Genomic DNA, 24,675 nt, shown 5'->3' on the forward strand with positions numbered 1-24,675 from the left:
CACCTCATTGTCTTGATGCATCTGTATTAGACAGAGAGCTCATACCCAGACCAACAGAGGAAAAACGCTAATATTAGAGCTTTCAAGCTCATGCCTATGGAGGAGTTATTCTTTTTCTGATTCAATCGGGTCAGCCTATTCTGAGCATCAGTTTGATCATCTATATTAAGAGATGAAAGATAGAGAAGTACGGCGTCCGGGTACCAGTTAAATATTTTGAGAAAATTGGCGGCCCAAGTTAAATAGTAGAGTACAATTAGGGCATGTGGTGAAACTTTTACAGACATATTTTCCCAATACTGCAAATATTTTCGAGGAAATCAATTTGTATTTGTAGCCTCTTTAATACTAACTGGAAAATTTTAGTAGTAACTATACTTCATATTGAATTCTCAAACAATCACACGTTAATCAGGATCATCGATTCTATTCTTAGAGAAGAAATCCTTAATAACTTTTAGGGAAAGAAATCGGTTATACTCCCTCCGGTCCATAATAAGTGACCAATTTATTTTTTTATTTTGGTCCAAAATAAGTGTCCATTTATATAATCAAGAAAGAATTCAATCTGTTTTTACAAAATTACCCTTATGTATATATCCCTAAAAAGTTTCGCTTATTGTGGACCGGAGGGAGTAAGTAGTTTTTTTTTTTTTAATAAAAACTTTCATTTACTAAATTTAACGAACAGACATCCACAAACTAATATTACAGAATCTGAATTTCAAAACCATTTGGTTCTCAAAATTACGAAACTCAGTTTTCTCTTGTTTTGATTCCTTTTTTTTTTTTTTTTTGAAGAGGAAAAGAACAAAAAAACTTGGTGCATTATCATTATAACCTAGACAGAGATTTTCAAAGCGTGTCTGCCACGTTTTGATCCATTTAAAAGAATTAGTAAAACTTAGTATTAGTATAGAATGAAAAGAATCCTAGTTTGTCTACAACTTTACTAGGAATCCAACAGTACAAATATTGAAAAGTTGCCCTAAATCCCTAGTGAGAAACCAACGTACTTATGGAGAAGCATTGTTCAGAGGACATAGTATTCGAGATCCTAACATGGCTTCCTGCCAAGTCTCTCATACGATTCAAGTGTATTTCTAAAACTTGGAACACTTTGATTGGACATCCCAACCTTGCCAAATTGCACAATACTCGTTCTCAAGTCCGCCCCTCTGCCACCCACCTTTTGTTTGAACTGGGAATAGGTCGTGATTATATTAATGTGTATCCTGTACCAAAGAACAGACGAGTAATCTTGGGGCCTAAATTTACTTCATATCTCCCGATGCCTAGATTTTCTTTAGAACTCGCGATGCCTCGTCATTATTCCTACCTGCGTATTTGCTCAAATCATTGCAATGGCGTTGTTTGTTTATATAACTTTAGAGATACTCAAGTTTATTTGTTCAATGTCACTACAAGAGAGATAAAAGCTTTGCCATTCTCCCTGAATCAGGCATCGGATCCTGAATTGTTTCTGGGATTTGATATAGTACTGGGAAACTACAAGTTACTTCATGTTTTTGAGGAAAGCAATAATCAACTACTGAAAAGTAGGATTCTGACTCTAGGAACCGATTCCTGGAGAAAAATCTATATGCCGTCTAACTTTAATAAGCCTAGGAGATGTATTTTCCTCAATGGGATGCTTTATTCAACTGTATCACCTCTCATATACTTCTACTTCAATTTCATAAAGGAGAAGTTTGAGAAACTTCCAGGCCCACAACGTAGTACCTGTCTCACGAGATTGAATATAATGCAAACTGCATTAAGGGGAAAACTGGTTATGGATTGGGTCTTCTCCCAAGGCATGAATCAACAAAGAAATATGATATACGATGACACTAACAAGGTTTTTAAGGAATTGAACAACTCTTTTCCCAAATTAGAAAAGGTTGCCTTCAACTTTGAAGGCGAAATAAGCTTTGACGAGACAAAGTCAGGGGACATTTTAGCAACAGCAAGCATTATTAGTACCCCCGCTTCCTTGGTGTTCCCTCGTCCCTATGTGTTAAGATGTGTTAGTAGTTTTGTCGAGAACATTATCCCATTATCGTCTTTATTTTGAAAAGTTGTTTCTAGTACTCTTTCTTTTCTTTTATTCAGTAATTTATAAGCATTGCGGCAATTTGAAAGTTCAGAAATCTTCTAAGTTCGACCATAGGTTACTTTGTGGCTATCAGATTTGGATTTTAGTTTCAGGACTTGAAATATGTCCATTTTATTATTTGGGATTTGTCTGCAAAATTTGGCATCATTAGCGATTCTTGAGTTTCGTTATAATTTTCATGTGTTTTGGTGTCCAATTCGTGGCTCCGTATGTTATGTCATGGGCTGCTTTCCAGACATGCCCCATGACCCCTTGGCCGTGCCCCATGGCGGCCTAGCAAGCCTCACAATGCCTAGCGCCATGGTCGGCCCCGTGGTCTTGGCTGCGCCAAGTGACAAGCGCGCATGTGCCTCTGTCGCCCCACCGATGCCTCTCGCCAGCGCCCAAGGGCTGGCCAATGACAACAGCGCCGCGCGCCCTGACAATGCCGCGCGCGCAGATCCTGATGCCTCGCCAGCGCCCAGCTGCAGGCCCATTCCAGCAGCGCCTCGCGCACAGACCCTGATGCCTAGCACCAGCGCCCAGCCTCAGGCCAGCACATCAAGTGTCGCGCACGCCCACAGCAACGCGCGCGCAGACCCTGACCCGCAAGACAAAGATGCTGCCATCGGACTTAGTTTTACCTTGTAATAATCTAAGTCCTTTTCATTGTAATCATAGACTAGTTTTCATCATTTTCATTTCAGTGTGCTTCTACAGCTTTATTAGGGCTAGTCTTGTAATGTTGGTTTATTTTTTTTAAGCATTATTAAGGGGGACCAAACAATCAAACATTTCAATCAGCATTTTCTGGTGTCTCTCCCCCTCGACACCACATCATTGTAATCATCATTTTCAGTCATCAATAAAATCATCATCAGCATTCAAAACCCAATTCTCTCTCAGCTTCCGCAATTGCTCACGACATTGGTTTTCCCGCACGGCACTGACAATCTAGTCTAGCGTGCGGCGAGGACCTCATTGGCGGACAGCAACCGCACTGACATCGGTTGCTTAGCCTTACGTTGCCCTTCCAAAGATCATCAGGAAGGCGTTGCGTAACAGTTGGTATCAGAGCCTAGGCTCGACATCGGACGAGGGAACATTTGCCATCATCACCATTTCTGACCATGGTGAATCATGGGGAGCGTCTAGCATCCCTAGAAGAGACGGTTGACCGATTACGACCCATCGTAGAAACGGTGCCTGATCAAAGCAACAACCTAGTGCAAAGGTTGGACGACCTGGACCGCCGAATGCGGCAGGCCGAAAATGACATTGCAAACATCAGTCGTGACTCCGACGAGGACCGACAAACGGCAGCCATTGAAACTGCCAACATCCATGGCAAATTTGAGGACCTCCAACAGGAGCGTGCCGACGATTTAGCCCATCAGCAACATGAGGCAGACAGACTAACTGCCATGCAGCAAACCATAAACGACTTGACTGACAAGCTCAACGTTGTCAATGCTGCCTTACAGAGCCTACTTCGAGAAGGCGACCATCACATCAGGGGTGCAGCAGACCTCACCCCCATTCCACAAAAGCTTAAGATACCGGAGCCAAAGCCATACGACGGATCCCGGGATGCTAAAGAAGTGGAAAACTTCATCTTCAACATCGAACAATACTTCGATGCCGTGGGCCATTTGGAGGAATCCAAAAAGGTAGCGACTGCTGCCATGTATCTTCAGGGCGATGCCAAACTTTGGTGGCGGGTCAAATACGAAGCCATCAAGGCCGGTGAAGATACTCTCCAGACATGGGATGAATTGAAGGTAGCCATACGCCTGCAGTTCTTCCCCGAAAATGTGGAATACAATGCAAGGAGAAAGCTACGGGACCTCCGCCACACCAGATCAGTGAGGGAGTACGTGCGCGAATTCTCCGCACTCATGCTAAACATACGCGACATGGGGGACAAAGACAAACTCTTCGCATTCATAGAAGGTTTGAAACCTCATGCCCGTATGGAACTACAGCGACAACGGGTAGACACCCTGCCCAAGGCCATTCAAGCTGCAGAATGCCTTGGCGATTATCATTTGGGAACTCAGAACGACAGGCCCCAGCCGTCTGTCCGAGGGGGATTCAACGGGCACCATCCCAGCAATGGTGGCCCAAGCAAAAGTGGGGGAGATCGGAGTGCATCCAAAACTAAGACTCCTCCCTCCAACAGCAACAGTGCTGCATCCATCAACAACAATCAGGGGAGAAAGCCTCCCTCAGAATGCCGTCATTGCGGCGGGGCACATTGGAACAATGAATGCCCAAACATCAAGGTCAATGCTCATCAGACTGTCGAGGATGAGACAGATGCATCAGACACATCTGAAGACAACCAGGTAGGCGCCTTCAATGCAATTGTTGGCTCTATCCCTCATGCCTTAGCGGGGACCAGTGCATGTCCTCCTAAGAAAACATCAGTCCCGATCACCAGGAAAGGGAAAGAAAAGATGGACGAAGGACCTCCTAAACAAGCGAGGACCCTCATGTTCGTCGAATTGAAAGTGAACGGCAAGCCCCTTCACGCATTGATAGACACGGGTGCCACCCACAACTACTTGTCATCAACGCAAGTAGAGCGCCTAGGTCTTGTTGTGCAAAAGAGCAAAGGCCGCGTCAAGGCTATCAACTCACCACCTCAGACATTGGGTGGAACAGCTACAAATGTCCCAGTGAAACTTGGCCCATACAAAGAAAGCATCGACCTGCGCATCGCAATCATAGATGACTTCGACATCATAGTGGGTTTGGATTTCATGAGGCAAACCAACACCATTCCAGTACCATTTGCCAACATGCTCCTGATGATGGGAGAAAACGGGGCCAAGCCCTGCACCATACCATGCTTTCCCATAAAGATGGCCGCTGAAAACATCTCGGCCATGCAGTTGGAGAAGGTAGTCAACAGACATGAACCTCAGGTTCAGGCTACCCTTCGCAGCAACAATCAGTCATCATGTCATCGGCCTCAAAAGACTGGTGACGCTCATCATCGTGTGAAGACTTGTCAGCCATGCCACAAGGACAAGTCGGATCACTCATCACAGCCGGGACCCTCGCAGCCATTACATGTCCCTCAGAGACCATGGGAAAGTGTTTCCCTCAGATTCATCACGGGATTGCCCCAAGTCGGCAATCTTGCATCCATCATGGTTGTCATAGATCAGTTCTCAGACTATGCAACTTTCATAGCAGCCCCGCAAAACATCTCAGCAGAAGATACAGCTCGACTCTTCTTCTCGCACATTGTCAAACATTGGGGCCTGCCCAAAAACATTGTTAGTAGGCGCGACTCACGCTTCACTAGCAACTTTTGGACCCATCTCTTCAGGTGCTTTGGGTCAACATTGAGTCACAACACAGACATCCATCCACCATCGGATGGCCAGACAGACCGGTTCGATGACATGCTGGAGGAATATCTCCGCAACTTCGCAACCGGATCACAGAAGCATTGGGTGAAGCTCCTGGATGCTGCTCAACTGTGTTTCAATTCTCAAAAGAGCCATCATACAAACAAGAGCCCTTTTGAAATTGTTACCGGACAGCAACCGCTTCTCCCGCAAACGGTGAATGCATCAACCATGCCGAAATCTCCTCGAGCTGCCAACTTCTCGAGCGAATGGGAGCGCAACATGGAGATAGTGCGGAGCTATCTCATCAGGGCCCAAGAGCGGGCAAAAAGGTTCACCGAACAAAAGCTTTGCTTTGCCCAACATCAACCAGGGGACAAAGTAATGCTACGCATCCCAAAGCAGTACTTGTTTGCAGAAAGGACCCATGACCCTCGGCTGCAACAAAAATACATCGGGCCCCTGCCCATTGAAAAACGCATTGGGAAGTCCACATACCAGGTCAAAACTCCATCCTGGTGGAAGATCCATCCAGTCTTCCATGTCAGCCGCATGCAATCATTGCTTCGCTACAACAGCAAGCTCAAAGAACAGAGGGGCGCAGACCTCCCATCCAACAACCATCAGAATCATCATCATCATCATCCGAGGACGGCGCCAACTCAGGTGGGGGAGAATGTCATGGGCTGCTTTCCAGACATGCCCCATGACCCCTTGGCCGCGCCCCATGGCGGCCTAGCAAGCCTCACAATGCCTAGCGCCATGGTCGGCCCCGTGGTCTTGGCTGCGCCAAGTGACAAGCGCGCATGTGCCTCTGTCGCCCCACCGATGCCTCTCGCCAGCGCCCAAGGGCTGGCCAATGACAACAGCGCCGCGCGCCCTGACAATGCCGCGCGCGCAGATCCTGATGCCTCGCCAGCGCCCAGCTGCAGGCCCATTCCAACAGCGCCTCGCGCACAGACCCTGATGCCAAGCACCAGTGCCCAGCCTCAGGCCAGCACATCAAGTGTCGCGCGCGCCCACAGCAACGCGCGCGCAGACCCTGACCCGCAAGACAAAGATGCTGCCATCGGACTTAGTTTTTCCTTGTAATAATCTAAGTCCTTTTCATTGTAATCATAGACTAGTTTTCATCATTTTCATTTCAGTGTGCTTCTACAGCTTTATTAGGACTAGTCTTGTAATGTTGGTTTATTTTTTTTAAGCATTATTAAGGGGGACCAAACAATCAAACATTTCAATCAGCATTTTCTGGTGTCTCTCCCCCTCGACACCACATCATTGTAATCATCATTTTCAGTCATCAATAAAATCATCATCAGCATTCAAAACCCAATTCTCTCTCAGCTTCCGCAATTGCTCACGACATTGGTTTTCCCGCACGGCACTGACAATCTAGTCTAGCGTGCGGCGAGGACCTCATTGGCGGACAGCAACCGCACTGACATCGGTTGCTTAGCCTTACGTTGCCCTTCCAAAGATCATCAGGAAGGCGTTGCGTAACAGTAAGTATGAACAAATTCAGACTGTGAAACTGCGAATGGCTCATTAAATCAGTTATAGTTTGTTTGATGGTATCTACTACTCGGATAACCGTAGTAATTCTAGAGCTAATACGTGCAACAAACCCCGACTTCTGGAAGGGATGCATTTATTAGATAAAAGGTCGACGCGGGCTTTGCCCGTTGCTGCGATGATTCATGATAACTCGACGGATCGCACGGCCATCGTGCCGGCGACGCATCATTCAAATTTCTGCCCTATCAACTTTCGATGGTAGGATAGTGGCCTACTGTCACGGGGGTGATTTTAGTCAGTCAAAACTCACACCCGCGCGGCAGTCAAGTCGTACACTTGACTCAGCCTTTCCCAAATACTTAGCCAATTTTCGCGCACCTTTGGCCTAAACGAGATTTAGACAGCAATTCAATAAGAACACACACATATACGGGAAAATCCCAACCTTTGCATTAATATACAGCGTTAGGAAATAACAACATATAACGCACTATTATACTGCGTTTTGCCCAAAAAGGAAGTCGAAAGTCAAGACCCTTTGTTTGTGCCTTTTACTTCGAATCCTATCTTTTCTTAGCTTTTTGTTTTGTTTCTTTCCCACCCCCTTTCACTCTCTCTATCTACTCTCTATCTAACTGTGAAGGAAATAGCCTACCTTATTATAATCCGAAAATGCAGTGGTGGTCACTGGTCAAACGTAAAAAGTTTACTACTATTAGTAAACTAATCATATATATTGTTATGCGGTGCCTTCCTGAGATTCCTTAGAAGGACGATGTGAGGCTAAGCAACTGATGTCAGGGCAGTTGTTGTCCGCCAACTGAGGTCACCTCCGTACGCTAGACTAGATTGTCAGTGTCGTACGGGAAAACCAATGTCAAGAGCAATTGAGAGAACAGGAATGAGAATTGAGAATGAAAGAGAGCTTGATTGCATTAATGAAAGGCAACGCGGTGTCGAGGGGGAGAGACACCAGTACAGAGAATTGTTTGCTTGCTAGAAAGTTTGATTGCTTGATCCCCCTTTATAATGCTTAAAAAAATAATCCAAAGCTACAAGACTAGACTTGATTAAGCTAGAGAAACATAATGGAAGTACATGGAATAAAACTACTCTATATTTACAATGAAAAAGACTTAGTTTGCTATAAGGCAGAAACAGGTCCGTTGTCAGCAGCATAGTCTTTGGCATCAGGGTCTGCGCGCGTGGTGCTGTTGGCATCTGCCTACGGTTGGGCGCCGGCGAGGGATATCGGTGGGGCGAAAAAGGCACATGCGCGCTTGTCACTTGGCGCGGCCAAGACCACGGGGTCGTCCATGGCGCTAGGCATTGGAAGGCTTGCTAGGACGCCACGGGGCGCGCCCAAGGGGTCATGGGGCATGGCTGAAAAGCCGCCCATGACAATACATATGCACTAAAAATCTTATTTTATGTATATCTTTTTTTTTAAAAAAAAAAAAGCAATTGTCTTTCCTTATTAGATCTTCCATTCCTTAGAAAAGTGTGTATTTCCTGTAGTTGTATGAGTATCTTTTACACACACACACACACATATATATATATATATATATATATATATATATATATATATATATATATATAAACGTGTGTTGCACGTTAATAATGGCACATGATGGTTTAAATATTTATTTATATGAAGGAACAATAAAATTTAATTAATGATTGAAATTTTATATATAATAATACAACAATCATGTAAATACCAAAATATTGTTACATTAGCATAATATGTGAATTTAAAATGAAAGACCATTATTAGAACTTACACAAATGACCAATTTTTAGTTATGTTAAGTAGATAATTATGTATTATAGTTTAAAGGTATCTAATGTGATGGTATCTTACCGAACACTTCTTTATACACGATGTTTTTTTTGTCTATATTTCCTTCTAATGCTTTGGTTGCTCTGCCATAACCAAAACTCTTGTTGTCGATATTGATATCTCTGTTGAAAGTGCAACATATAATTATTCGTGTAAGAAAATATATTGTTGTAAATATAGTCAAATATTTAGGATATTTGTCCTTGTGCTTTATTTATTATAACTACAAAACATAAACATACTGAAAATTATTTTCACACAAATTTAAAATAATATTCTTTAGTTTCGGAAGAGGAAGTTGAATTCGGGGATAAACACATACTTAGAAGCACATTGACCAGTATCGTAAGTTCTGCATGACGTTATTTTCAACTTCTATATACCATATGTATATGTACTACTACATAAGCTATTCAGCGCATCTAAATTTTCAGTAGCATGACGGGCATAATTTTTTCTTCAAAATCAACCTAGATGCAATGGAAGATCAATTTTAACTTTGTCTATTATATATATGGTGACACTAACATGAGTAAGAAATAATGAACTTGACAACAAACATGTACGGTAGAAGGCCATTTGATATTAAAATATTTAAGTATTATTCTTGGTAGTAATTGTTGGTATCATCTTTTGCTAAGTCAAAACTAAAAAATATTTTGTTTTTACCATAAAACCTAGCAATCAACTTTTTATTTAGTTGATCAACATATTCATTTCTGCTAGCTAAGATAGCTCTTTAATTTCTATCATGTAATTTGCATAAATTGCGTTTTAATCTAATGATAGAAATATTTTCCTTATTAAATACACTATTATTACCATTGGGGTTGATAACCAAGTATTCTAGAAGAACCAAATCATCTATTATTGGATGCTCTTCTTTGGTTTCGACACGAAGCAAGAAGTCACTGAATGTTGGATCTGTTCTTACTTTTATATTTCTTGTCATTTGAGACCATAAGTATAATTTTGGCATGCTAGCTTTTACAGCTTTTGCTTTCGTTAATTTTGGAACTACTAATAGTACTTGATGGAAATCACCTCCCAAACAATTACTTTTCCACCAAATGGTTCATTGATATCCAATATATCTCCAAAACTCTCGGCAATTATTTCGATCGTTTGACGCTTAGTCAAAAGCGCTTCATCTCATATCATCACTTTTGCATTCCTTATAAGTTTATCATTATTGCCCTGCTTTGATATATTTGTGATGGTTATTTGAGTTATTTGAAGAGGTATATCAAATCTAAAGTGAATTGTACAACCTCATAATAAAATCGTTGATGGTACACCACTTGTTCTTATTGCTAACAATATCATGTCTCTTGATCTGACATTTGCAAGTAATGCATGATATATGAATATTATTTTGATTCCTCTGGAGGCATCTACAAAGGATAATCCATATACCAGAGTCTACTTTTTATAATATAGTCTTGAAAGCTTAATCTTGTTCAAGATTTAGCTTTTTGTGCTTCCTCAAATACTTGTATAGCCTTCTTAATATTATACGTATCTTTTTTACTTTGTGATCTAATTTTTTTAATATCTAACACTCTTTATATAAATTAAATTTATGTACCCTAAGATTTTTTTTAACTTGAAAAATAATTTTACTCATGTGATGAATTTTAAAATAATTTAATTAGATTCTCTTGCTAAATAATTAATTAAAAGATTTGATTATTTGGGTTTAACATAAAAAAAATTATTTTCTGTTGATTCAGATTCTTAATATTAGTTCATCTCATGTTTGAATATTTAATCGTAATTATAATTTTATTTATCATAATTTTTATTTCCAAAGAATAGAAAGATCGATTTGATATTCCACTTTTGGATCTTTATATTTGCAAAATTATTAGTGGTATTGACTCTTACCAACATTTTCTTTCTCTTTCTCACACATTTATATCCTTAAAAATTTTCTTAGGTGTTCTTTAATAATTGGGTATATTTTTTAATATTACACGAAAAATTAATAACAAAAAATATTATTTGAGTAGGAAAGCAGTTCAAATATAATATAATAATATATTATCGTGGAGATTTTTTTCTCAATCTCAAAGATTTATGTAGTCCGTTTAACATTACTTTTATTTTTTCTCAGTATTGAATATTACAGAGTGGTAATGTATTACCAATATGGAGGATTCTTATGAAATTGATTTTATTAAACCTTCCTATATATTTTTAATAAGAATTCAATAGACAAGATTGTATTAATTTTAAAATCTTAAATATTAAAAAAATTAACATAGAAGTTATTGTAATCCAAAAAATAGGTTATTACAGCTATGTCTTTTGGCTATGAGTTGTTCTATTCGGAAAGGGTTAAAAATACCCCCTAAACTATTGAAAAGGGTTTAAAAATACCCTTTATGGGCTAAATACCCTCATCCACCTTTTTGGTTCACTTATGCCCTTTGACTGTTAGGTCAATGCTGAATTAAAAATAATTATTGTTTAAATTTCACGTGGCAACTTTTTATTGGTCGAAATTAAAACATCTAAATTATTAGAAAGACTAACCCATATCTAACCGTTTTTCGGACTAACCCGTCCCAAATATTGACCCGACCCGAATAAAAAGTTCAACTAAAAAAAGACGCGCCACTTCCATCTAACTCTGGGTTATCTATACCCCTACTGTCATACTTTGGAACAAAAATACTTCTATTTTGGATGGAGTGCCACGTGGCGGCACCATATTAAAACGATCCATTTTTTTACCCGACCCGTTTTAAAAAAACTCACAACTCGACCCTTATTTCATTTTTTCAATTTTTTTAAAAAAAATTCAGTCTTTAAAAAACAAAAATATTTTGTTAAAAAATGATTTGTCCTGTTTTTACAAAAAAAAATCCACTTTTTAAAAATTTGTTTTTCCAGTTTTTACAAAAAAAATGCTTTATAAAAACTGAAAAAATTCAAAAAAAAAATTCAAAAAACGAAAATATTTATATCAGTTTTTAAAAAACGAAAATGTTTTGTTAAACCAAATTTCTTTTTCTGTTTTTACAATTTTTTCCAGTTTTTACAAAAAAATGCTTTAAAAAAACTGAAAAAAATATTATTTTGTAAAAACTGAAAAAAAAAATAAAAGAAGACTTTACTAAATTAGTGGACTACTGGTGCATTAGTTTAAAAAAAATGAAATATTTTTGCTAAATATTTTTTTTTAAAGTTTTACAAAAAGAATAATAATTATTTTTAATTCAGCATTGACTTAACGGTCAAAGGGCATAAATGAACCAAAAAAGTGGATGAAGGAATATTTTTAGCCCAATAGGTAGATGAAGGATATTTTTAAACCTTTTTCAATAATTTAGGGGCATTTTTAGCCCTTTTCCGTCTTCTAATTAATATGTTAAGGCTATTTTAGGAAACTCAATTCAACTATAGAAGTTCGTATTCAAAAAATTAAATCCAAAAAAAAGTATCTTCTGAGCAGCACTGGAGGAAAGAAGGAACTCTTCATATAGATAGAGAACGCTTCTCAATAGTAGATCGGAGGTTCCGGCGAGAATGACGTGTGTTTTTGGTGTACAATGTAGAGAGAGTATGCAACTGTTCGAGTAGATCCGGTGTGTCTGTTCGAGTTTCCAGCGCTTTCTTCAGTTTCCGTGAGACCTGGTGCCAAACTGCCAATGCCATCGCCAGCCACCGTTTTTGATTTCCGCTGCCGGTGATAAGCTATAGATATATTAATTTGTATGTATATTTATAGAGAAAATAATTATATTAATAGGATTCCTAAAGGTAATCATATAGGATTGTAGTATTATGGAATTCCGGTTATGTCCTTTTATTGTGAGTTATAATGCTTAATATTAAAAGGTTATTTTTGTAAACCAACATTTTATGCATGTTTTTATAATAATAATAATAATAATAATAATAATAATAATAATAATAATAATATATATTAGTATTAGGGTACGCGCTATTTCAAAAAATTACAAAAAAATTAATAAATAATGTGTTTGACTTTTGAAAAAAAAATTTAAAAAAAATGTATAAGTTCTTGAAAATGGTGACTACTAAATATTTTATTTAGCCGACTCAATGAAGAAAGAATTCTTTTTATAAAAGTTCTTTGATGTCTTATTGTAGTTTCTGAAAACTTCTGTAGAAATATCTTATAAAAAGATATTATTATTTCTATGATCTAATGCAAAAATAAATTTAAAATTTTTTTAAATACTATTATCAACAAATGATTTTCAATTAAAATAAATTTAAAAAAAAATCTCTGCCATTTTGGGAATGAAGAGATTGTTGTTATGTTCATAGAAAAAATTGATAAGGGGAAACGTAAAGTCTAAACGACTTATATTTTTTTACAGCAAATAATTTAATATAGAACATAAGGGGATTTGTCATTTGTAAATAATAATAATAATAATAATAATAATAATAATAATAATAATAAAAATGACAATTCCTTCGGAATATAGTTTGTATTTTATTGTTTCCTCCTTATTGCTTCAAGTTTTTATTTTTACGAATTTGACTCTTAATACAATTACAATCAAATTTGCCATATACTAATTCTATTCATATCAAAATAAATTTATATCCTATAAGATTTTTCCATTTGAAAATAATTTACTTATATGATGAATATAAAAAATAATTAAATTAATTCTTGTTAATTTGTTAATTCAAAGTCTTAATTATTTGTTTGGATGAGTAAAGGAACTAATTACTTTTTGTTGATTCGAATTCTTTATATTAACTCAACTAATTTTAAATAATTAATTATAATTATATTGTCAAAGAGTAAAAAAAAAATAATTTGATATTTCAATTTTTGAATTTTTGTGTTTGTAAAATCATTAATGTACTTGACTTTTGTCAACCACCTAAATATTTTATTAGTGATTTGTTAATATTGATCGGAGTTTTTGTTATGTAATTATTATTATTATTATTATTATTATTATTATTATTATTATTATTATTATTATTATTATTATTATTACTATTTTTTTATTACTAAAAGAGATTAGAAAGAAAGAATTATAATTCATGCGCCTTGTTTTGGATAGTTTAATTAGGATAAAAAAAAAAGTTAACAATATAACTTCTTTAGGTGAATTAAGTTCCTACATATTACAGACTTTGCATTATTGCAAATAAGGAACATTTTAGTTGATTTGAAATTTTTAAATATTAGAAAAATAATTAATTTACAATTACAATTTTATCCAATGTAAAACCTATTCTAAAGGGGTAAAAAAAGCGAATGATATTTTGATAGGGTTTTCGCGCTTTTAATATAGAACTATGTTCTATTTTTCTTTTAACCATGTAAATCGAAGTGCATTTCATAATTCATATTAGACAAAATTGTAATTAAACTCAAGATATTTCTCCTTTATTTAAATTAAAAATAGCTAAATACTTTAAAGACAAACTCTTGTTCCTTATTTAAAAAGGTAAATTTCTTTTTTAACTACATATAGGATACTTTTTTCTAAAAAACTATTTCAAAGGAATCATATTAACAATAAAAAAATTTAGAGACCCTTTGCTACCCCTTGGTTGTGAGACGAACATAATTCAAAGGCAAAAGTAAACAAAATGTCCTTCATACGTATTTTGAAGGAATTATATGTTACACTCCATGTTTTCATACATGAAAATATACCATGAGTAAATTGATATAAGCTCGTGAATGAAATTATTTTTGAGTTTTAAAGTATTATGTTATTTCAAACAAGTTATAAGTAAATTCGTGAAGGTAAGAGGGTAAGCAAATCAAACAAAATGAATTTTCGTCAAAGTTTGGCATGTTGGGATAGAATTTGGGCCAAACGTTAATACCCGATATTTATGGACTAGTACCATACAAGGTACTATATGACCATGATAGTAAGGTGTAAAAGGGGTGTTAAAAGTGAGTGGTATTTTAAGTAATTTGAGATAATTTTTAATTATGTGGATAATTGGGTAATTATAAATTTTTTAAGTGAGATTAATTTGTAAATGAAATTTTGTGGATAATTTTTGGATAATTGTTAAGGGGGTGACAAACTCATGTGCTATTTATGATAAGGTGGCAGCAAAAGTCTTGTCCAAATGATGAGTCCTAGTTATGATTGGACATATGGCACATTTTAGTAATATATGGCTTAGTCTTAGTCATATTATTTTAAATATCCAAAACTTATCTAATTGAAAATAAAATCTTACATCAAATGGCTAGGCTGGTATTTATCCCATTTGAACAAAGTTCATATGTTACATTTGCAAGGTAAAGACACGCAGAAGCAAAAGAAATTGGGGAAGAGTTTGACTGAGGCTTTGAAACTTGTTTTACTAATAGGTTTGGTTGTCATGGTCTTTGGCCCTAGCTATTCCTACTCTTATCAGATTGTTGTATGGTCGCAAGTGGAATGACGGAGAAGCTTCAACAGCTCTTTACTATTTCCTCTATGTAATTCTATTGGCTATGAATGGAACATCTGAAGCATTTTTCTATACGGTCGCAAATGAGATTCAACTCAAGCGCTCAAATAATTCATTGCTTGTGTTTTCACTGATTTACCTGGTGTTAGAATGTTTCTCTTATACGTTCAGCTGGTGCAATTGGGTTGATATTAGTAAATTCTTTGAGCAATGGAAATTTCACGCAAGAATTCAAGAGTTCATGCCGAAAATTTTCTTAAACATCTTAGCAACGTGACTCTAAAGAAGCCCAGTATAATCTTTCTCAAGAGTATCATATGGATTTTTTCTTACTCCGATCTTGCCATCAGGAGTTTTGTCGCAGTTGTAGTGTGTTAGAAGGATTGTCCAGAGAACCAGCTCAGGTATGTTAAGGCTATCCCTTCTTTCTTTTGGCATGATCCATATGATATTAACGAAACGTGCAAATGCACAAATTCCATAAGTGACTCTACTCATAGAAGTAATAGATATATCTATGTTCTTTAATTCCCATGTGTCATAATATTTTATCATATGTTCATGGGTCTCAGAAAAACATGAAAGTTGAAAAGATGTTACTTTATGATATTGCTCAAGAGGCAAAGTGGTCTTATGACCTTCTGAATGATTTTATTGACGTACTTTTCATGTATTGCATTCATGTGCATTGACTCATGACCAGATGACGTTATATACGCGTATATACGTAAATATATGTATATGGGATATGGAAAAAGGTTACGGTGTTATATACGCACCACCACCTGATCAGCTGGGATATGATGATGATGTTGCCCACAGTGGCCGAAATATGATTCAAACGGCGTTATATACGCATACATATATAAATATGATTCAAACGACGTTATATACGTGTATATATGTATGTATATATGTATATAGGATATGGAAAAGGTTATGGCGTTATATACGCACCACACCTGACCAATTGGTATACGATGATGATTTTGCCTGCAGTGGCCGATATGATATGATGGGATGCCCTCAGAGGCTTATGATGTTATGAAACATGTACCTATGCATGACATGACATTCATACGCATACGCATGACGCTAAAAGTAATTTATAGTTTACAAAGTTGTTCAGACTTACAGGTTGAGTCATGTACTCTATATGTCTTCCATGTCTCTTATGTATTTATTTATGTGTCTTACATACTCAGTACATTATTCTTATTGACGTCCCTTTTGCCTGGGACGCTGCGTTTCATGCCCGCAGGTCCCGATAGACAGGTCGAGAGCCCTCCATGTAGGCTATCAGCTCAGCGGAAGATATTGGTGCGCTTCATTTGCTTCGGAGTTGCTTGTTTGGTTAGTATGAGTTAGACGTATATTGTTTGGTATGGCGGGACTCTGTCTCGACTTTTATGATATTTATGTATTCTTAGAGGCTTGTAGACATATGTCGTGTACGTGAAAGATTGTACGGCCTTGTCGGCCTCTGTTTTGAGTTTATAAATGATTATGTTGGCTTATTAGGCCCGTATGTCGCATGTATATAATGATGTAATAAGAAAGATGCGTTACGTTGGTATTCGGTTGAGTAAGGTACCAGGTGCCCGTCGCGGCCCATCGGTTTGGGTCGTGACATTATAGTTTAATTCAAATTAGTTTTTTTTTTCCTACAAATTTTGGAGTACGTCTTTTATGGTAAAAAGATATAGAAAAGCCAAAATGGTTTATTTATAGTAAACTTTAACAAAAAGCTAAGAAAAGACAGGATTCGAAGTAAAAGGCACAAACAAAGGGTCTGACTTTCTACTTCCCTTTTTGGGCAAAACACAGTATAATAGTGTGTTACATGTATAGGTAGAAAAGTAATTTTTTTTTAAAACTGTAAAATACGTGTATTTTGAGTCCAAAAAGTTGGATATTTAGGTTTCGGACTCATCCTACTGACCTCGAATTCTTTCACCTGAAAATCAGAAAAACAGCCATATAACATGAATAGAGAAGAGATAAACATGCTTCTTGGTTGGCTTGGCTGTATAGATCCATAGTCAAATAGGCACCCGTACATTCACGGGATTCTGTTTGCCCCCCCCCCCCCACCCACCCACAAATTCACAAGATTCTGTTAGCAGTCCCCTAAATTCATGAGTTCATATAGACATCTTGACTTGATCAAATAAATTAACTGGCTTGTAGAGTTTTACCTCAGAAATTAAATCTGTGTTATTTTTCATCGGCAGAAGACAAAAATACTTGGTCTAGTAAGTAATCCTTTGCTATAGCTTGTAACATTGGGGTCTAACAACAATGATGGTCGCATCAAACTACAAAAGCAGAATATTAGGCAACTAAACTTTCTACCGATCATTTGGAAAGGACGGAATTGCTGAAAACATCTTCATTTTTACATTACATTAGCACCACAGAAGGAAACATTTAGTGCAATCTACTATTATTTCTTTCATATAAGAGTGGCAACATGCAAAAATACTAAGGTATACTACTAACCACTAACCTAAGACTATTAACAAAACTTCCATTTTTCCAGCACCCTATCATCCCTGTCTATATGTAAACCTCAACAACACTCACTATTATTAGGCTGTATAAGGTACTTATTAACTATACAAGTCATCGTCGTCTCCAGCAGCATTAGCAGAAGCGAATGGGTTGGTTGTTGCCCCAGTTGCTGTAGTATTAGCTGCGTGCTCTGCAAATTTGAACTCAGTTCCAAATCCGCGTGATTGCTGTAATGTTTGAGCAAAAACCTGGTACTTCCTAATGTCAGCATCACTCACACTTCTTCGAGCATATTTCATGGACTCCTCAAAGTGTGCAGGCTTAATTTCAGCCACTTCATCACTGTCATCTTCATCCATGGCTTCAGGGTTCTCACTCCTCTTTCTCTCTCTCTCAATATCCTGTCATTTCCCCAACCAAGGAGAAGTAAAATTTATCTATCTCGAAATTGAAAAAACAGGAAATGATCGACGGAGCAGCAATTTACACATTGAAAGTATACCATCACTAAAGATTCACCAGTATTTACGGGTATAAAAATAGAGGAATGTGATCTATGTTGCTCGAAGAGTCCGAAAAAGTCGTCGGGTGTGTGTCGGATTCTCCAAAAGCGGCGTATTTTTGGAGAATCTGACACGGGTTCGGCAGTATTTTCAAGAGTCGGCGCAACATAGAATGTGATATCAGATAAATGGGACCTTCTATCAGGAAAGTAAGATGTTGAAAACAACTATAGAAACTTCCAAGCATAACAAGTAGGAATTTTTCCATCCCCACGTCAGCTGAACTTTCAAAAATACCAGCAATAAGAAAAACAAACCAACGGGAATATGAAGATGAACCATCTGACTTCAATAAGGAACTCTAATATATGGATGTGAAAAAGGAACACCTTTTACCTTTTCAATGTTTTCTCTGATGGCGTATTTGCATGCTCGCTGACAAATCTCAGTTATGTCTGCACCACTAAAACCATGTGTATACCGTGAGAGAGCTGCCAGATCCACATCCTTAGAGACAGGGGACTTCCGCAAACATGCTTTGAAGATTTGAAGACGGGAAGCTTCATCAGGCAGGGGGATGTAAATTAATTGGTCTAGACGACCTGGTCTGAGCAGTGCAGGGTCAATAATGTCTGGCCTATTAGTTGCCCCAATGATGAATACTGTTTTCTTTGCCGTCATTCCATCCATTTCCGTCAACAATTGATTGAGTACTCTATCAGCAGCACCACCAGCATCTCCCACAGAATGCCCCCTCTGAAATACGGATGTATGCAACAACAGGAGTTAGTAAAATGTAACAGGAACCAATAGACAGCTCTATCAGGCTTCAGTTTATGAGGTTTATGGTACCTGCATAGCAATGGAATCAAGTTCATCAAAGAACAGTACACATGGAGCAGACTGCCGTGCCTTGTCAAATATTTCCCGAACATTTGCTTCACTTTCTCCAAACCACATTGTAAGCAACTCCGGTCCTTTCACACTAATAAAGTTAGCCTGACACTCGTTTGCAATAGCTTTTGCAAGCAAAGTTTTACCACAACCAGGAGGTCCATAGAAAAGAACCCCTTTAGAGGGTGACATGCCAAACTTCTCAAACTTCTCAGGATGCTCAACTGGGTACTGAACAGTCTGCCGCAAGCAAAGTGGATTTCCAAGTAAGACCAATAGGAGAAGCAAATGAAAGAATATAATTACCATCCTCCGCACAGAATAGAACCTTTTTTTTAACCCTGGAACTGAAACTATTAACCAAAACTCATGAAATGTAGCTCTTATCAATAGGAACAATTATAAAGTTGTTCCTTATTTTTCAAGTTTTCACAGATAATATACACATATTACAATGAAACAATGACACCACCTAAGAAGGCCTTAAAGCAATCAAAATTCATAATCACATACCTCTTGAAGTTCCCGCTTGACATTGTCCAGGCCCCCAATATCCTCCCAAGAGATGTTGGGAACCTCCACAACCTGAAAACCAGGAGATCAAGTTACTATCTAGAAGTAGCAAAAGCAAACAGATATACTGAAAGACAAGGATCAGTTAACTACCACTTGAGGGAAGGCTTTAATTATTAATAGATGAACTCACTGTTTCACGTAATGCTGATGGATTTGAAGCACCCAGAGCAGTTTGAAAATGCTCATTAGTGACAGCCATTGAATTCAAAACTTCAGCATCGATAGTCTCATCCTCCAAGTCAATAACATCCATTTTCTCTCTGATACATTGCAGCGCAGCCTCAGTGCACAAGGCAGCAAGATCAGCTCCAACATAACCATGCGTATCTCTTGCAACTCTTTCTAGATCAACCTGTGATGGCATCAAAAAGTGTTTTGATGAAACTGCTCATTATTGGAAAGCTAAGTAAACGTAGCAAGAAACAAGAACAAGCAGAAGAGAAGCTCACATTATCAGCGAGCTTCATATTTTTGCTATGAATACGTAGGATCTCCAACCGCCCTACTTCATCTGGTACGCCAATGTCAATCTCTCGGTCAAATCTCCCAAATCTCCTGAGAGCAGGATCAATGCTGTTAGGTCTGTTGGTGGCCCCCATGACAATCACATGAGATCGAGACTTGAGCCCATCCATTAATGTCAGAAGTTGGGAAACAATACGCCGCTCAACTTCACCATGTGTCTTTTCTCGCTTTGGAGCAATTGAGTCTAGCTCATCAATAAATATGATGGATGGTGCATTCTTCTCGGCTTCCTCAAATGCCTTCCTCAAGTTACCCTCACTCTCACCAGCCAATTTAGACATTATTTCAGGTCCATTAATCAGAAAGAAAAATGCACCTGTCTCATTGGCCACAGCTCTTCCAATCAGGGTTTTCCCCGATCCCGGAGGACCATACAGGAGAATACCTTTTGGTGGTTTCACACCAATTGCCTTGAATAGCTGAGGATGCCTCAGAGGGAGTTCAACGAGCTCACGAATCTGAGCCATTTGCTTCCTCACACCCCCAACATCGTCATATCCAACTTCGTTTAGTCTCTCCTCATCTTCACGCTTGACAGGTTCTCCCTCACAAAAGATCTCTGTATCGGGTGCAACAACACAATATTCTCCAGGCTCCGTCTCAACCACTTTAAATTCAACACTGCGCATACCACCTCTGACTACGAAGAGATCGCCCTTCCTGACAGGACGGTAAGACTCCAAGAAGTATGCTGGTGTGTCAAAAACGACAAATGCGAACAGATTTTAAGACAGTGTTAACTAATAACTGAAATAATATAGAGAATGAAAATGACAAGGGTATTGAGTGTAAAAGAGATTGTGGCCTTACGCTTCAAGTACGCATCAAACAGGTTGCCAGTGAGACCCTCAACTGTGTCATCAATTGGAAGAATGTGAACACGCTTCGCATACTTAACATCAGGACACTGCTGTACAGATACAACATCCCCAAGACGAATATTAAGATTAGCTCGAACTACTTTGTTCATTCTGATCTTAGGTTCTTCACATTGATCATCTGCAAGGACAATGCAAACAGTGTCCTTCCGTTTTTTACCCTACAATACAAGTTTCTCTTAGTTTTTTACAGAGGTTGATGAAGAAGAAGAGGAATGATATACTAAACTTATCAGAGTGAAACAGAACAAATATATAAAGGAAACAAAACCTTTAGCAAGACGGTATCTCCTCGAAATAGTTGCAGCTCTTCCATTTTAGCAGGATGCATAGATACCACTGAATTGTCATCATTTAAGGCCTCATCAACAATAAGGCGGTTAGGGGATTTCTTCCTCTCCAAAATTGCAGTTGAAAAATCTTTTTTACTACTTGTCCTACATTTTCACGTTATAGAAGATTTGAAACAGTTAGAAAATAGAAGCTCATTAAATAAGAGAAACCTCATAACCCACGAATTACTCCATTCATTGGCCACAAACACCAATGCACTGCCGTAGTTCTGGCATACAATTCAGGACAAAAAATGATCACAAATACTATATGAAATTGACATTAAAGAATAAGCAATATTGATTTCATGAAGTAAGAAAACTGGAAGCAAGGGCGAGGAATTCAAAATCAACAACAAATCCTGATTTTGCATAGACCAACTCAAATCTTCCATCCAATCTCTTGTTAATTTTGCCTAAAGAATGGGAGAGGGTAGTAGAAGACTAAAAATGGGGTGCTTACAATTTAAATGCCAACAAAATTTCAAACATGTGTATGTTTTTTTCTTCATGAAAAAATCATAGACAAACTTTATTCAAAATTCCCTTCCCAATTTATATGACACTTTTTGAGCAATTTAACTAATTTTTTAAGCTAAATTGAATTAAAGCAAACTCAATGCTTTGAAATCTAAAATTATACAAAAAAATAATACAAAACATATAAGTTACAATTTCTCATGTCAATATAATGAGAAAATATATTTTATAAAATTGATCAAAGTTCACATAATCTATAAATTTCGAGAGACGAAAAGTCTCACATAAATAAATTTGAACGGAGGGAGTATTTAAAACCACCTACTTCAGTTAAACCTTTTCAACTGCAATACTAGCACGATGAGCAAACAAAACATAAAATTTCACAAGTACAAATAAGTACAGTAAGACGTGCAACTACTTGGTATAAAAATGGCAGGGAACTAAGAAAAATAAAACATACGGGTCGGAAGTGGAACAAGTTGGGTCCGCCATGTTCGTACGTGAGTTGCGAAGAGGAAGAATACTACTCTTACAATACAAAGCTCCAGAAATCGGTGGCCTGTATAGAATATAGAATATAGATAGATACAACTTACAAGTAGCAGAAGTAGAAGAAGGGACAAACTTTCCAATATGAGGAATACACCTCTAAATTCCAAAATATTGGATACTTGTCGTTTCAACACACACTTTACCTGTCCTCTGATTTCCCGCGCGGGGCCCGTTATTTTCTTTTTCTTCATTTGATTCCTAGGACAAGTCTATGTATTAGGAAATCTTTTTAATGGATATGTATTAAGGCCGTATGTTGTTGATAGGTTTTAGGCAGGAGGAGAAACCCGTAGCCGGTACAACCTCTGCTACAGTTTTTGTGCATTAGACAAGTCCTGTGCAATAGGCTCTATCCAAAAGGTATTGAGGGAGTATTCGATCCAAAACCATCCATATGGATTACCACCTTCCAAACCAACCGGACAACCCAAAAAGATTATGTTGTTGATAGTTGAGGGTTATATTACTACTTATTAGAAGAGGGAACACATGCACCTGTGTGTCACAATGCCTGCATGGCAAAAGGGTATTTTTGAAATTACAACTTTTTTCAGACTGCGTTCGTTATTTTCATTGGTCATATAGGGTGTTACTTTAGCTATTTTGCTTTTCTTTTACTGTACAGACATTTTAGCCCTAAATATGTGGACCCCATTTAAACTTTCATTCATATCTCATTCTGAATTTGCTTTTTATAGTGGACACGTAGTCTTTATCGGGCGGGTTAGGACGGATTGAACAAAAAAAACCAGCCCGTCCGTTATCGGACCGGGTTGGTTAGCGGGCTGGGATAACGGGATGGTAACGGGTTGGAAATTTTTGGGTTATTTTGGGCCGTTCGGGTTCGGGCGGGCCAGGCTAGTGTAATATATTTTTTTTAATTAAATTTTATTTTTCTTATTCAATGTTATTGATACTTAAGTGTTTGCAAACTTTTAAGGCTTAGAATTAAACATTGAAGTTTAAACTTTAAAGTTTTAAATTTGAAATTTGAATTTTAAAATTATAAAATTGAAATTAGAAAGTAAGTGGCTACAAAAAATTATTTAATAAGACCACTAGGCAATATGTAAGGAACAAACTCCGAAGGTTTTTATTTTATATTTTTAATACTTCAAATTAATTTGCAAGTTCTTTTTTGATTTTTTCATTTTTGAACTTGCAAATTAAAAGTTTACAACAATTATAAAAAATAAGAAATAGTACATCACATATTTTGCATCATTTTTATAAGTTCTTCCATGTCAACATGAGGTTCTTGGTTTTCGGCATTGGTTGAATCGGAACCATAAACCATTATATCTCCAATTTCTTGGTCTTCCTCTTCGTCTACCTCGGCACGCCCTTGATTTCGCCGTTCTGATCTTATCCAATCTCTAAAGCACACTAGAATTTCCAAAGCGTTGCTGCTCAATGAATGATGGGTATCTACTAGTTGCTGCCTTGCTTGGCTAAATGCGCTCTCTGATGCGACTGTTGAAATCGGCACATTTAGCATGTCTCGAGCCATGGCCGAAAGAACAGGAAATTGATTTGAGTTGCTCTTCCACCAACCCAGCGGTAGAAAATCTTTTGTGAGAAGCTCTGGTGACTTTTGCAAGTAGAATTGGAGTTCATCAATATTCTTGCTACTGGTTTGTTGATGCTCTCCTAGTGAGGACCAAATCAAATAATCTTGAACACCATCGCCATTATCCAAAGTTGTTCCAGATGTTGAAGTATTACTTGAAGGAATATTTGCATCTACAACCGAAGAAGCATCAATAATGTTAGCATAATAATTATATAAAGTTTGTAAATGTTTGTGTAGATTAGAAATACAAGTGTCAATATCAGGAGTTTCAGTTGGTTCAATATCCATATAAGTATATAAAGCTCTGATTAATTGGCGGCACTTTATTATTTTGACAGTAGGGTTTAAAATAGCACCAATTAGGTAAATATGGGGAATTGGGTAGAAATATTTTTTAAACTTATCTAGCATAGATTCAACAACAGAAGTATATTCTTCTTTTTTCTTTAAATTATGTAGTAAAAGAGAAATTTCAGCAATATGAACTAAACCATTTGCAATAGTAGGATAATAAGCTCTAGAAAACTCAAGTGTAGCCACATAAAATTTTTGTAAAAATTATACAACATCATGAATAACATCCCAAGTTCTAGATGTT

The 24,675-nt window shown here is 37.3% G+C and overlaps 2 protein-coding genes and 1 long non-coding RNA gene across 4 annotated transcripts; 2 read left to right on the plus strand and 1 right to left on the minus strand.

Annotated features, from left to right (window-relative positions):
- Positions 1-1,018: 1,018 nt before the first annotated feature.
- On the plus strand, positions 1,019-2,077 carry LOC104219461 (putative F-box protein At1g60370). The gene has a single exon (XM_009770151.1). It carries the CDS (start codon positions 1,019-1,021, stop codon positions 2,075-2,077), a length of 1,059 nt encoding a protein of 352 aa, XP_009768453.1.
- A 12,970-nt stretch (positions 2,078-15,047) lies between these two features.
- Positions 15,048-16,823, plus strand: LOC138886944 (uncharacterized). The gene is made up of 2 exons (XR_011405908.1): positions 15,048-15,651; positions 16,509-16,823. It is a non-coding gene; the product is annotated as an uncharacterized lncRNA (long non-coding RNA).
- Positions 16,824-17,624: 801 nt separating this feature from the next.
- LOC104214220 (cell division cycle protein 48 homolog) lies at positions 17,625-22,716 on the minus strand. 2 transcript variants are annotated; one of them, XM_070171196.1, is made up of 10 exons: positions 22,648-22,716; positions 22,413-22,511; positions 21,409-21,574; positions 21,070-21,298; positions 20,184-20,950; positions 19,865-20,086; positions 19,672-19,743; positions 19,117-19,398; positions 18,661-19,020; positions 17,625-18,162 (listed from the first exon to the last, which is right to left on the minus strand). In XM_070171196.1, exons 2-10 carry the CDS (start codon positions 22,442-22,444, stop codon positions 17,860-17,862), a joined length of 2,433 nt encoding a protein of 810 aa, XP_070027297.1. In that variant the 5' UTR covers positions 22,445-22,511; positions 22,648-22,716; the 3' UTR covers positions 17,625-17,859. The 2 variants fall into 2 exon arrangements, with proteins under 2 accessions (XP_070027297.1, XP_009762168.1); XM_009763866.2 differs by lacking the exon at positions 22,648-22,716 and having other exon boundaries at positions 22,413-22,592.
- Positions 22,717-24,675: the final 1,959 nt, after the last annotated feature.

Source organism: Nicotiana sylvestris, chromosome 3 (genome assembly GCF_000393655.2).
Source record: "Nicotiana sylvestris chromosome 3, ASM39365v2, whole genome shotgun sequence".
Taxonomy (NCBI): Eukaryota; Viridiplantae; Streptophyta; class Magnoliopsida; order Solanales; family Solanaceae; genus Nicotiana; species Nicotiana sylvestris.